The sequence below is a fragment of the Mobula hypostoma genome, chromosome 8, assembly GCF_963921235.1.
Source record: "Mobula hypostoma chromosome 8, sMobHyp1.1, whole genome shotgun sequence".
Lineage (NCBI taxonomy): Eukaryota > Metazoa > Chordata > Chondrichthyes > Myliobatiformes > Myliobatidae > Mobula > Mobula hypostoma.
This window is the reverse complement of record NC_086104.1, coordinates 88,322,684-88,337,710: the sequence shown is the minus strand read 5'-3', so window position 1 is coordinate 88,337,710 and position 15,027 is coordinate 88,322,684. Positions and strand designations below refer to the sequence as shown.

At 45.3% G+C, this 15,027-nt stretch overlaps 1 protein-coding gene across 7 annotated transcripts in view; it reads left to right on the top strand.

Moving 5' to 3' along the window:
* The window catches only part of rnaset2 (ribonuclease T2), a 34,306-nt gene that overhangs the window by 134 nt on the left and 19,145 nt on the right, over window positions 1-15,027 (top strand). For 2 of the 7 annotated variants that reach the window (XM_063055129.1, XM_063055130.1), the window contains exon 2: window positions 11,478-11,594. In XM_063055129.1, the coding sequence (XP_062911199.1) occupies window positions 11,494-11,594 (101 nt within the window). In that variant the 5' untranslated portion in view covers window positions 11,478-11,493. Of the gene's footprint in view, window positions 1-67; window positions 402-11,477; window positions 11,595-15,027 lie in introns of those variants that run through there. The other 5 variants (XM_063055132.1, XM_063055131.1, XM_063055128.1 and 2 more) reach the window with 5 other exon arrangements.

Sequence of the window (15,027 nt, the reverse complement as noted above, 5' to 3'; positions counted from 1 at the left end):
TTCTGCTAATTGGGGGAGAGCTTTATTCGCTGTTCCCACTGACAGTATCTGTTCCTTTCGCTCTCCAGTCGTTCGGGTTCTTGCATTGAATTGGAGACTCTCAGTCACCATGAGGTGCCGGGGTGATAGCTTCACCAGGTCGCAGTCATAACCCTCCCGCATTAACTGAAATCTAATATTTCCGTCCCTCCCACATTGACTGAAATTTCATACTGTACTGTATTTCCGTCCCTTCCACCGAGCTCGCTGAATTCGCGACGTTTGACCCGTCAGCTCCTCCCACGGCGACTCGGGCACCTCTCGCTCGAGGAGGAGCCCCGCCATGAGGTACGGATCCGCTGGCGACAACTTTCCCCCGTGACGGGACCGACCAGGGAGAGAGCGGCTGGCTGAGTGAGTGAGTGAGTGAACTCGGCGCTTGCGTGCGGTGTGATCCGGGAGAGTGGTGGGGAACCCGGGAGTGCTGTCGGATCCCGAAGTAGGAACGGAGCGGAGCGAGGGAAAGTTGGACGAGGAATGCCGAATCCTGGACCGGAGCAAAGGGATCCGGGAGTGGAGCTAGAGCGGAGTACAGTGACTCGCTCCCGGGTTTACGCTGAGTAGTGTGGGAGCACATACTGAACCGATCGCGGCTCGGAGCCTCGGGGTCTGTATATGGAATCCAGGCGGGAGGACAGGCTCACAGCGAGAAACTTGGGGAAAACCAGCTACCTGGGGGGGGGGGGGAGCAACAGCGGCCGTGCCTCTGGCACCGAGTCTGCCCTGTGGCTCAGAAGGGTCGGGAACTGGACAGGATGGCAGCAGTGACAGGGAACTCTATAGTAAGGGAGACAGATAGGCGAGTCCGTGGACGCGAAAAAGAAACACAGCTGGCAGTTTGCCTCCCAGGTGCCAGAGTCCGCGATATCCTGAAAAGGGAAGGTGAGCAGCCAGAGGTCGTGGTACATATTGGTACCAACGACATAGTTGTTAAAGAGAGAAGGTCTTGAAAACACAATACAGGTAGTTAGGAAGGAAGTTGAGAAGCAGGACCTTAAGTGTAGTAATCTCGGGATTACTGCCTGTGCCACGCGACGGTGAGGATAGGAATAGATTGAGGTGGAGGATAAATGCGTGGCCGAGGAATTGGAGCAGGTGGCAGGGATTCCGTTTTCTGGATCATTGGGACCTCTTCTGGGGCAGGTGTGACCTGTACAAAAAGGACGGTTTGCGCTTGACCAATATCCTGGCGGGCAGGTTTGCTAGAGCTGTTGGGAGTGGTTTACACTTATATGGCAGGGCGATGGGTACCAGTATGATAGAGCTGAAGATGAGTCAGCAGGCTGAGAAGTAGACGATGGGTGTAATATGAAGGACAAGCCAATGATTGGGTACAAATGCAGAAAGTGCAAAGAGTAATCTTTGTACCACAGAGGCAACATTCAAAAGGGCGAAGAATGCAGTACTGAAGGTGCTGTATTTAAATACGCGTAGCATTCAGAATAAGGTGGACAAACTCATGTCGCAATTAAAGATTGGTCGGTATGACGTTGTAGGCATCACTGCGTCATGGCTGAAAGAAGGTCAAAGTTGGGAGCCTAACGTCGAAGGATATACTTTGTATTGAAAGGACAGGCAGGAAGGATAGGTGGTGGTGTGGCTCCGTTGGTAAGAGATGGAATCACATCTTTAGAAGGAGGTGACATAGGGTCAGAGATGTGGACTCTGTGGATGGAGTTAAGAAACTACAAGGGTAAAAAAAAACATGGGAATCATATATAGGCCTCCAAATAGTAGCCAAGATGTGGGGTTGAGATTGCAAAGGGAGCTGGAATAGACATGTAATAAGGGTAATGACACAATTGTAATGGGGGACTTCAATATGCAAGGGGATTGGGAAAATCAGGTTGGTGTTGGATCACAAGAGAGGGAATTTGTTGAATGCCTACAAGATGGCTTTTGAGAGCAGCTTGTGCTTGAGCCTACTTGGAGAAAGGCCATCTTAGATTGGGTATTGTGTAAATATCCATATTTTTTTAAGGAGCTTAACGTAAAGGAACCCTTAGGATGCAGTGATCATGATATGATTGAATTCATACTGCAATTTGAGAGAGGGAAGCATAAGTCAGATGTATCAGTATCACAGTGGTTTATTCCGAATTACAGAGGCATGAGAGAGGAGCTTGCCCAGGTGGATTGGAGGAGGATATTGGCAGGGATGACAGCAGAGCAGAGATAGCTGAAGTTTCTGGGAATAGTTCACAAGGCATAGGATAGATATGTTCCACAGAAGAAGTTGTTCTCAAATGGCAGGGGTCAGCAACCATGGCTGACAAGGGAAGTTAAGGACTGCATAAAAGCCAAGGAAAGGACATATAAGGTGGCAAAGGTGAGTGGGAAGTTGGATGATTGGGAAGCTTTTAAAATCCAACAAAAGGCAGCTAAAAAGCCATAAGAAAAGATTAAATATGAGGGCAGACGAGACAATAATATAAAGCAGGATACTAAAAGATTTTTCAGTTATATAAAGAGTAAAAGGGAGGTGAGAGTTGATATCGGACCACTGGAAAATGATGCTGGTGAGGTAGTAATGGGGGACAAAGAAATGGTAGATGAACTTAATGTAATTTTGCGTCTGTCTTCACCGTGGAATATACTAGCAGTGTGCCAGAGGTCCATGAGTGTCAGGGAGCAGGAGTGAGTGTCATTGCTATTACAAAGAAAGTACAAAGCAAACACAAAGATGTTAAGTCACCTGGACCAGATTAACTAAATCCAAGAGCTCTGAAGGAGGTTGCTGAAGAGATAGCAGATGCATTGGTCGTGATCTTGCAATATGAGGAGAAGATGGAGGTGCAACGCAGCGTGCAGCGGCCACTCCAGTGAATGATATCTGTAATCTGTCAAGTAGGGTGCCGTGCACAATCCTGATTTGATGGAGACAGATGTGAGAACACAGAGGAACATTTGGAGAAACCTTTGAAATGCCTTCTTTGCTGCCGCTGCTACTGTGTGGTCCGAAATCTCCGGAGGGGAAGGCCCCGAGTCCTTGGCTTTGCTTGTTGCTCGGCAGTGGGCGGGGTCAAAGCGCTCAGCAGAGGATGATGCTCAGGAGGCTGTATTGGAGGGGCTGGTCGGAGGCTCGAAGTTTTTGGATAGACTCAGAGTCGGCAGTTGTCGGTGCCTGGAGGTTTATGGCAGGGAGTTTCTCCCTTTGCTGCCTGCTATCGGGGGCTCGGGACTTTGAGACTTTTTTTTTTACCATGCCCAAGGTCTGTTCTTTATGAAATTATGGTATTGCTTTGCACTGCTGTAACTATATGTTATAATTATGTGGTCTTGTCAGTGTTAGTCTTTGGTTTGTCCTTTTTTTTGTGATATCACTCTGGAGGAACATTGTTTCATTTCTTAATGCATGCATGCATTTCTAAATGACAATAAATGAGGACTGAGTGTCCTCATAATCTAATCTAATCACTTGATTTCTGCCATGATTCCAGAGGACTGCAAAATAGAAAATGTCACTCCACAAGGAAAGAAGGTAGAAGAAAGGAGCCAACTTTATGCTCTCCATCAGGATTTCTGTTGTCCTCAGTGGTTCCCTTGACTTCAACAAGGAACTGACGAAATTTCACTTCCACAGCCATGATTTTCCTTAATAACTGCTTCCAGCTCCAACTATCCCCACAGCAACCCTGGCTTCACCCCACCACAATTCTTTCCTTTGTCCCATCCACCTCTCACCTTCTAAAACTAACTCATTTCTCTTTTATTTTTCAATTCTTATGAAGAAGCTTGAACCTAAAATGTTAACTTTTCTCCCCTTCCATATGTGTTTCCTGCCTAGCTGAGCATTTCTCATACTTTTCTGGTTTTGTTTGGTGAGTTTATTGTGGGGATTTCTGGTTTCTTTGATCAGTATTAAAGATGTGTGTATTTCTATCAGCTTGCTTTGATGAGATGTGTTTTCTTGGGGGGAGTGCTGGCTTCCTCTTTGGTCAGATCGTGTCATCTTTGAACTGTCTCAAGTGGATGTGTAACTGTTTGTTGCAATACTTGGCATCACATGAGTTTGGGCTAGTCAGCTTAATTTACAAAATTACCCTGAGATGACATGTCATTTGCTGTAAGTGTGAATTAGATTTTTACCTCTCATTTTCAGGATGAAAGTGCTGCTGTGGTAAGTGGTGGCAATTCGCTGACTTGATCCTCTGCATTCTTTCTGCTAAAGGTTGGGCAGGGCGTTCCAAGACTTAGATCCAAAGGGTAGCAGGTTGTGTAGGTTATTGATCCAAATAGTATGGAAAACAAAAAATGAATTAAATTATTTTGGGGCAGAGAATAGTACTGTAGGTTACCACAAATAAAATGGCATGAGGGGTTTTGTGTTTAAGAAAAAGCATAACGGCTCATCCATTGTAATCCAAACACCGAACACCAATCACAGTAAAAGTACTTCATGGATTTATGTCATCATGTCAGACTAGCATCTTAAAATGAACCCCAACTCAACATTGGTGGTTGTGAACTAGGTACATTTTCACCAATTATATTACCCTTCGGTATCAATGGACAGTGGTTTCAAGAGCATGTTTTGTGTATTTTGTCCAGAGTTCTTACCACAGCAGAACAGATTTGTTGATGTGAAGGATTAGCTCAATTGTTTGAGGGATATTACAACATAATGCAGATTCTTGCTTTTGTAACCACAGTGATTATTTCAAAATATTTCATGAGTGTAACAAACAAAATGCTGGAGGGAGTTGGTGGTTCAGGAAGCATATGTAATGGAAAATAGACATTTCAGGACCTGCTGAATTTTTTTTTCTTTGTCGCTTCAGCTCCAGCACCTGCAGTCTCTTGTGACTTTACAGGTGTGATGTGCCTTCGGACAAAAAAATGCAAGTTGCACTTGTGATACTCGTTTGAGAAAGGTCAATGTTAATTCAAACAGAAAAGCTCAGTGCAGTAAAATATAGTTTTGTATTTGATGCTGTGAGAAACACATCTCTCAATAATTAACTTGTACTTCCATTTCTTCTTGTATGTCTGCCAGGCAGTGAGGTAAAAATAACAAATATTCCTGTTTCTTTAATTGAAAAGAGAATGGAACACAAGAGAAAGGAAGTCATGTCACTGTTGCACAGGGCATTGGTAAGACTATACTTGGACTTTTGCATATACTTCCTGTCTCCTAATTTAAGGAGGGACAGACTTACACTGGAGGCAGGTCAGAGAAGCTCACTAGGTTGTTACCAAGGATGAAGGGTCATCTTGTGAGGAAAAGTGAAGCAGATTGGGTCTAAACACTTTGGAGTTCAGAAGAATGAGAGATGGTCTTCTTGAAATATTGAAGGTTTCAGAGGGACCTCAACAGAGTGAGGTAGTGTATGCATATTTTCTATAGTTGGGAGATCAAGAACTGGCTTTGGGGTGAAGGATCACTTTTCTTCTCAGGAATTTTTACCCAACGAAGTTGTGGAGGTTGTCACTGAGAATGTTAAAGGTCGGAATGGATATAATTTTAGTCCACAGAGGTATTGAGTCTATGGTAACAGAGAGGAAATTGGAGCTGAGATCAGCCACAATCTTACTGAATGCTGGAATTGGCTTGGGAACAGGTTGGTATGTGGTGGGGGTTGTGCACATTTGGCCTGCTCTGTGCTATTCTATGTTCTTGCCTCTTTCTTGCAGAATTGACACTGCTACTCCAGGGCAGTGCTAATAGAGAGCTGCACTGCAGGGGGTTGGTGCCATCTTACAGATGAGACATCAAACACAATCTCCCCTTCTGGCCAGGGGAGAAAGATCCCAGGATGTAATTGAGAAAAGTGGGAAAGTTGTCTGGAGATGGATTCTACCCACTGAAACCCTGTTGGGAAACGTAGGTCAATAACGAAGGACTGATGTAAGGATCAAAGTTAATTGGCAGGTCTTACTGTCCAGGCTCTGGTTGACTGTACTTTACTTCTTTCCATCAATGCTGCTCGGCCTGCTGAGTTCCTCCAGCATTTTCTGCCTGTTGCTTGGATTCCAGCAGCTGCAGATTTTCTCTTGTTTGTGTTGATTCATGTCATCAGTTCCCAGTTATACAGATGATATATGGTCATGTGTTTATCTATACTCCTTTTCTGTCCTCTTTGGATGTGTCAAAGCACTTAGTAACTGAAGAGATACTTTCTGAAATGTTTCTGATATATAATCATTTTCCTTTCACACAAACAGTACAACAATAATGAAGATAGTTAGGGACAACAAGTATTGATCAGAGTTTCAAGATAACTTTTCTGTTCTTCACTGGAAAAAAGTGGCACGGGATTTCTTTTCTCAGCCACTTGAATAACACCGCAGTTTAATACATTGTGTAAAAGATCATCTCTGACAGTATTGCAAAGGAGTTTCAGCCTGGACTTCTGTCAAGAGACTCATCCATCTGAGTGGGCCTTTGACTTCGATGCAGGAGTGAGCCACAGTCACTGAATTCAAGATTTAAGGTTGTTCATTGTTATTCTTCAGTATATGAGTGCAAAGCAGAGCAAAGTGATTGTTGTGTAATAATGCAGCATCAAAACACAACAAATAGCAATATAAAAGCAATCCTAGAAAACACAATATACAAGTAACTGTTATATATACAATGGCAACAGCAGGTGCCATCCCATTAGCTCTTCTCTCAGCCTTGGAACATCTGAATAGTGAAGATGCATATCAGGACGCTCTTCATTGACTACAGCTCTGCATTCAACACTATCATCACCTCAGTACTAATCAATAGGCTTCAAGACCTTGGCCTCAACACCTCTGTGTGCAACTGAATCCTTGATTTCCTCACTTGCAGACCCCAGGCAGTTTGGATTGGCAACAACATCTCCTGCACAATCACCATCAGCACAGGTACACCACAAGGCCGTGTGCTTAGCCCCCTGCTCTTATCACTCTGTACTGATGACTGCAAGGCCAAGTACAGCTCCAATGCATTTTTAAGTTCGATGACAACACCACAGTCGTTGGCCAAATCAAAGGAGGCGATGAATCAGCATATAGGAGGGTGGTGTCACAACAATCTCTCACTCTATGTCAGTGAGACCAAAGAGCTAATTATTGGCTTCAGGAGGAGGAACCCAGAGGTCCATGAGCCAATCTTCATCAGGGCATCAGAGGTGGAGAGGGTCAATAACTTTAAATTCCTTGGTGTTATTGTTTCAAAGAATCTGTCATATGTCCAGCATGTAATTACTATTACAAAAAAGGCACAACAGCACCTCTACTTATTTAGAAGTTTGCGAAGATTTGGCGTGTCATTTAGAACTTTGACAAACCTCTTTAGAAGCACAATTGAGTGTTGCTTCGTGGCCTGGTATGGAAACATCAATGCCCTGAAATAGAACGGCGTACAAAAGGTAATGGACACAGCCCAGTCCATCATGGGTGAAGCCATCACCACCACTGAGCACGTCTACAAGGAGCGCTGTTGCAGGAAAGTGGCATCCATCATTAAGGATCACCCGCACACCGCCCCCCCCCCCGCAACATCCGGGCTGTGATCTCTTCTTGCTGTTAATGTTACCATCAGGAGGTACAGGAGTCTAAGGTCTCACACCACCAGGTTCAGTAGCAGCTCCAACCATCAGGCACCTGAACCAGAGAGGGATAACTTCACTCACCCAACACTGAGGCCCCAACTGATTTCACAACCGACAGGCTCGCTTTCAAGTTCTCTACAACTCCTATTCTTATTTATTTGTCATTATTATTTTGGGCTTATTTTTATATTTGCACAATTTGTTGTCTTTTGCACATCAGTTCTTTTGCCCATCTTTGTGTGTGGTTTTAATTGATTCGACTGTGTTTTACTGAATTAATTGTGAATGCCCACAAGAAAATTAATCCCAGGGTAGTATATGATGACATATATGTACTTTGATAGCAAATTTACTTTTAACTTTAAATTTATACATAGACTGATTGTACATAGGCTGTTGCGAGGTGATGTGCATGTAGTGGGGGTGGGGAGGGTGGGTTAACAGGTGGAGGTGTTGATCAGCCTGACAGTTTTGGGGGGGGGAAGTAACTGTTTTTGAGGCTGGTGGTCTTGGCATGGATGGTACGTAGCCTCTTCCCTGAAGGGACTAGGACAAATAGTCCATAAGCAGGGATGCTTCATGATATTGCTGGCCTTTTTCCAGCAGCTTTGGTGTATATATCCTTGATGGATGGTAGACTGGTCCCATTGATGCTTTGGGCAGTTTTAACTACCCATCGAAGAGCCTTCCTACAACGAGTACTAGGAAAAGCATAGAGAGACTAATGTTCCTGGTGAACGCAGCAGGCCAGGCAGCATCTGTAGGAAGAGGTGCAGTCGACGTTTCAGGCCGAGACCCTTCGTCAGGACTAACTGAAGGAAGAGTGAGTAAGGGATTTGAAAGCTGGAGGGGGAGGGGGAGATCCAAAATGATAGGAGAAGACAGGAGGGGGAGGGATGGAGCCGAGAGCTGGACAGGTGATAGGCAGAAGGGGATACGAGAGGATCATGGGACAGGAGGTCCGGGAAGAAAGATGGGGAGGGGGGACCCAGAGGATGGGCAAGAGGTATATTTAGAGGGACAGAGAGAGAAAAAGGAGAGTGAGAGAAAGAATGTGTGCATAAAAATAAGTAACAGATGGGGTACGAGGGGGAGGTGGGGCCTTAGCGGAAGTTAGAGAAGTCGATGTTCATGCCATCAGGTTAGAGGCTACCCAGACGGAATATAAGGTGTTGTTCCTCCAACCTGAGTGTGGCTTCATCTTTACAGTAGAGGAGGCCGTGGATAGACATGTCAGAATGGGAATGGGATGTGGAATTAAAATGTGTGGCCACTGGGAGATCCTGCTTTCTCTGGCGGACAGAGCGTAGATGTTCAGCAAAGCGGTCTCCCAGTCTGCGTCGGGTCTCGCCAATATATAAAAGGCCACATCGGGAGCACCGGACGCAGTATATCACCCCAGTCGACTCACAGGTGAAGTGTTGCCTCACCTGGAAGGACTGTTTGGGGCCCTGAATGGTGGTAAGGGAGGAAGTGTAAGGGCATGTGTAGCACTTGTTCCGCTTACACGGATAAGTGCCAGGAGGGAGATCAGTGGGGAGGGATGGGGGGGACGAATGGACAAGGGAGTTGCGTAGGGAGCGATCCCTGCAGAATGCGGGGGGGGGGGGAAGGGAAAGATGTGCTTAGTGGTGGGATCCCGTTGGAGGTGGCGGAAGTTACGGAGAATAATATGTTGGACCCGGAGGCTGATGGGGTGGTAGGTGAGGACCGGGGAACCCTATTCCTTGTGGGGTGGCGGAAGGATGGAGTGACAGCAGATGTACGTGAAATGGGGGAGATGCGTTTAAGAGCAGAGTTGATAGTGGAGGAAGGGAAGCTCCTTTCTTTAAAAAAGGAAGACATCTCCCTCGTCCTAGATTGAAAAGCCTCATCCTGAGAGCAGATGCGGCGGAGACGGAGGAATTGCGAGAACGAGATGGTGTTTTTGCAAGAGACAGGGTGAGAAGAGGAATAGTCCAGATAGCTGTGAGAGTCAGTAGGCTTATAGTAGACATCAGTGGATAAGCTGTCTCCAGAGACAGAGACAGAAAGATCTAGAAAGGGGAGGAAGGTGTCGGAAATGGACCAGGTAAACTTGAGGGCAGGGTGAAAGTTGGAGGCAAAGTTAATAAAGTCAATTAGTTCTGCATGCATGCAGGAAGCAGCGCCAATGCAGTCGTCGATGTAGCGAAGGAAAAGTGGGGGACAGATACCAGAATAGGCACGGAACATAGATTGTTCCACAAACCCAACAAAAAGGCAGGCATAGTTAGGACCCATACGGGTGCCCATAGCTACACCTTTAGTTTGGAGGAAGTGGGAGGAGCCAAAGGAGAAATTATTAAGAGTAATTCCTCCGTCTCCGCCGCATCTGCTCTCAGGATGAGGCTTTTCATTCTAGGACAAGGGAGATGTCTTCCTTTTTTAAAGAAAGGGGCTTCCCTTCCTCCACTATCAACTCTGCTCTTAAACGCATCTCCCCCATTTCACGTACATCTGCTCTCACTCCATCCTCCCGCCACCCCACTAGGAATAGGGTTCCCCTGGTCCTCACCTACCACCCCACCAGCCTCCGGGTCCAACATATTATTCTCCGTAACTTCCGCCACCTCCAACAGGATCCCACCACTAAGCACATCTTTCCACCCCCCCCCCGCATTCCGCAGGGATCGCTCCCTACGCAACTCCCTTGTCCATTCGTCCCCCCCATCCCTCCCCACTGATCTCCCTCCTGGCACTTATCCGTGTAAGCGGAACAAGTGCTACAGATGCCCTTACACTTCCTCCCTTACCACCATTCAGGGCCCCAAACAGTCCTTCCAGGTGAGGCAACACTTCACCTGTGAGTCGACTGGGGTGATATACTGCGTCCGGTGCTCCCGATGTGGCCTTTTATATATTGGCGAGACCCGACGCAGACTGGGAGACCGCTTTGCTGAACATCTACGCTCTGTCCGCCAGAGAAAGCAGGATCTCCCAGTGGCCACACATTTTAATTCCACATCCCATTCCCATTCTGACATGTCTATCCACGGCCTCCTCTACTGTAAAGATGAAGCCACACTCAGGTTGGAGGAACAACACCTTATATTCCGTCTGGGTAGCCTCTAACCTGATGGCATGAACATCGACTTCTCTAACTTCCGCTAAGGCCCCACCTCCCCCTCGTACCCCATCTGTTACTTATTTTTATGCACACATTCTTTCTCTCACTCTCCTTTTTCTCCCTCTGTCCCTCTGAATATACCTCTTGCCCATCCTCTGGGTCCCCCCCCCTTGTCTTTCTTCCCGGACCTCCTGTCCCGTGATCCTCTCGTATCCCCTTTTGCCTATCACCTGTCCAGCTCTTGGCTCCATCCCTCCCCCTCCTGTCTTCTCCTATCATTTTGGATCTCCCCCTCCCCCTCCAACTTTCAAATCCCTTACTCACTCTTCCTTCAGTTAGTCCTGACGAAGGGTCTCGGCCTGAAACGTCGACTGCACCTCTTCCTAGAGATGCTGCCTGGCCTGCTGCGTTCACCAGCAACTTTGATGTGTGTTGCTTGAATTTCCAGCATCTGCAGAATTCCTGTTGAGAGACTAATGTTATTGGGAATCAAATATTTGGTTGTGCGCAATTGGAATTGTACACTGAAAAAGAACAGAGGGTCCTTATTATCTCAAGTGTACTATTGAATCAACTTGAGCTTGCAAGTCCTGGGTGACAATATTTAATAAATTGAAGTTTGTGAGCTTTGAGCTGGGTTCCTCATCAAGGATCGGAAAGCAAGGCTACCATGGTGCCCTCACTGAAAATGACAATGACTCCATATTTCATGAAAGAGCAGGGCACGTTGGAAAGGGAGTTAAGATACTTTTGTGGCCGAAGCTTGGCTGTTTGAGTGGCAGCACCTGAAACCTCATTAACCTCCTCATTATATCTTCTTCTTGCAGATCTAGTTGACGCGAAATGGCTTTTCGTGAGGGATTGAGGAATCTGAGGGACCTGACGGTTGCCCGGATGTTTCTAGCTGTGCTTGTTGCTCTGATTGTTTCTGAAACTTCTGACTGGTACGTGACATGGGAAGTGTGGTCAAAAATACTGCGTCAACCTGCCTTGAAGTTGCAGCAAATAACCACCGACTCTCATTCAATTTCTTTCTGGGTGCTTCAAAAATTTGTGTTAGCTAAATGGAGAGGTTTAAAGAAATGTGCAGGCCATTGGCCGGGCAAATAGATTTTGGTGACTATAACTCAAGGTACAGCATACAATACTGTGCAAAAGTCTTGGGCACATATATTTACCTAGGGTGCTGAAGATTTGCACAGTACTGTAGTAATTTTATGTATTGCACTGTTCTGCTGCAAAAAAAAAGTTTCAGAATATATGTGAATGATGATAAATCTGATTCTGATACAGATCTCTCTTGTGGACTGAGGGTGGGAAGGAGGCAGGGAAAGGAGAATTGTGCTTGGGAAAAGGGGAAGGGAGAGGGCAGGGATCAGGAAGCACAAGAGACATTCTGTAATGATCAATAAACCAATAGTTTGGAATCAAATGACCTTGCCTGGTGTCTCAGGGCTGGGTGGGTCTGCGCCCACACCATCCCACTCCTCCCTCCCCGGCACTCCTCCTCTGCCACTTGTCCCACACCCTTCTCACGGCACTCCACCCTCACCATCCCCAACATCCTTTGCTCTCGCCAGATTTACAAACTTGCTGTCCTCTGCACATTGACAAATAGAGTACTGTGTAAAAGTCTGAGGCACGCCTAGATATAAAAGTTCTGGTTCCAGTGTTTTCCACAAAGCCTCATTGTCCTTTACTGATTTCTGGTTTTATACAGTGTCTTGCTGTCATCATGATTACTCTGAGAATATTTTTAACTCTATATTAGGCCATTCTTTTTTGACACAGTCTGCTGGAATGTGCCAGCTGCCAGCAGAGTCAACAATAACTCCTTAAGAATTATCTGCAGATTTGAACATTAAAACCTTGTAGGACCACAAGGAAAGAGCTGAGTGGATAACTTCCCCAAAGAGCTAGCAACAATTTGATGGGCAGAGAAGCCTCTTTTTCTATAGTAAAATTTGAGTTACTTGAAAGCTACGTTCAATTTGTTTTGGTGGTTTTGCAACCCATGTTTTGAAAGTACGTTCGCAGAACCACAGTTTATACCTTCTCTCTGTGACTGTGTGCGTTTCCTCTGAATACTCCCATTTCCTTCCACTCTCCAAAGATGTGGGTTGAGGATTAGTAAGCTGCATTGGGGCCAGAAGCCTGACAACACTTGCAGGCTACCCCCAGCACATCCTTGAACTGCATCGGTCATTGGCACAAATGACACATTTTGCTGTGTGTTTCGAAATATGTGTTTCAAATAAAGCTCATCTCTATCACTAATGCAGAGATGTGGAAACAAGATGGGCATATCAAACTCGAAATATCCTCCTGTGTGTTGAGCAAACCAAGGATATTTGCATTGTCATTATCACATACAGTAATTTCAGCTTCCTTCTCTTTGAAAAGTTGGTATTTCAAGTAGAAAGTTAGTATTTCTAATCTTTTCTCTTCACTTCTCCTTTCTTAAAGGCGGATTTTCTGTAGATTGACTAAGACCGGCAACTCACTGAAAGCAGGCTGTACTTGAACAGTAGGTCCAATTGTTGTCAGCTGGCAAATTGGCTATTGGAGGAGGAACATTTGACCTTACCCCGTCCGTTCACTCTTGAGGACATGTTGAGTCAGGAACAGAAACAAATATTGAGTGAAAAGTTCTGCATAGGGAGTTCAGGGAGTTAGGGTTGTGATCTCAGGACTGCTACCCATGCCACGTGCCAGTGAGGCTAGAACTAGGAAGATTATACAGTTTAACGCACGGCTAAGGGGTTAGTGTAGGAGGGAGAACATAAGATCTTTGGATCATTGGGACTTGTACAGAAGGGACGGTTTGCACCTGAACTGGAGAGGGACTAGTATCCTATTGGGAAGGTTTGTTAATGATGCACGGTGGGGTTTAAAGGAGAGTTACAGGGGGATGGGAACCAGAGTGCCAGAACAGTTAGTTGAGGGATTATGGAGACAGAGGTTGGTAAGACCTCAGACAAAGTTAGGAATCAAAAGGTGCAACTAGTGTCCTGAGCTGCTTATATTTCAGTGCACAAAGTATCGTAGGAAAGACAGAAGATGAGCTAGCTGGTTTACAAACAGAGGCAATGTGTAGTGAGGAGAGGCTGTTGATTGGGCCAAATTCCAGTTAACACTATGTGTTGCAAAGTAAAGGGCGGACAAAATGGAAAAATGGTGAGTACAGGACTGAAGGTGTTATATTTTAATGCACGCAGTATATGGAATAATGTAGATGAACTTGTAGCACAGTTACAGGTTGGCATGTATGATGTTGTAGGCATCACTGAATCATGGCTGAAAGAAGATTATGGCTGGGAGCTTAATGTTCAAGGATAGACTGTACCAAAAGGATAGGCAGGAAGGCAGAGGGGGGTGGTATTCCTCTGTTTGTAAGAAATGAAATCAAATCATTACAAAGAGCTGACATAAGATTGGAAGGTGTTGAATCATTGTGGACAAGCTAAGGAACTGCAAGAGTAAAAAGACCCTGATGGAAGTTGAATACAGACCCACAAACAGTAGTAAGGATGTAGTCTACAAATTACAATGGGAGATAGATGATGCATGCCAAAAGGGCAATGTTACAATAGTCATAGGGGATTTCAATATGCAGATAGATTAGGAAAATGCTGGATTCCAGAGGGGGAATTTCTTAGAGTGCCTATGACATGGCTTTTTAAAGCAGCTTATTATGGAGCCCACTAGGGGATCAACTATTCTCAATTGGGTGTTGTACAATAAACTAGAATTGATTAGAGAGTTTAAGGTAAAACAACCCTTTGGGGCAAGGGATCATAATATGATCAAATTCACCCTAAAATTTGAGAAGGAGAAGCTAAAGTCAGATGTATCAGTGGAGCAAAGGAAATTACAGAGGCATGAGAGAGAAGTTGACCAGAGTTGATTGGAAAAGAACACTGGCAGGGATGATAGCAGAGCAGCAATGACTGCAATTTCTGAAAGCAATTCAGAAGGCATAGGATACATACATCCCATAGAGGATGAAGTACTGTAAAGGATGGATGACACAACTGTGGCTAATAAGAGAAGTCAAAGCCAACATAAAAGCCAAAGAGAGGGCACTTAATAGAGCAAAATTAGTGGGAAGTTAGAGGATTGGGAAGTTTTTGAAAACAAACAGAAGGCAACTAGAAAGTCATTAAGAAGATAAAGATGGAATATGAAAGTAAGCTAGCCAATAATAATGAAGAGGATACCAAAAGTTTCTTCAGATAAATAAAGTGTAAAAGAGAGGTGAGAGTGGATTCAGTCCACTGGAAAATGGTGCTGGAGAGGTAGTAATGGGGGACAACAAAATAGCAGATGAACTGAACAAGTAATTTGCATCACTCTTCACTGTGAAAGACACTAGCA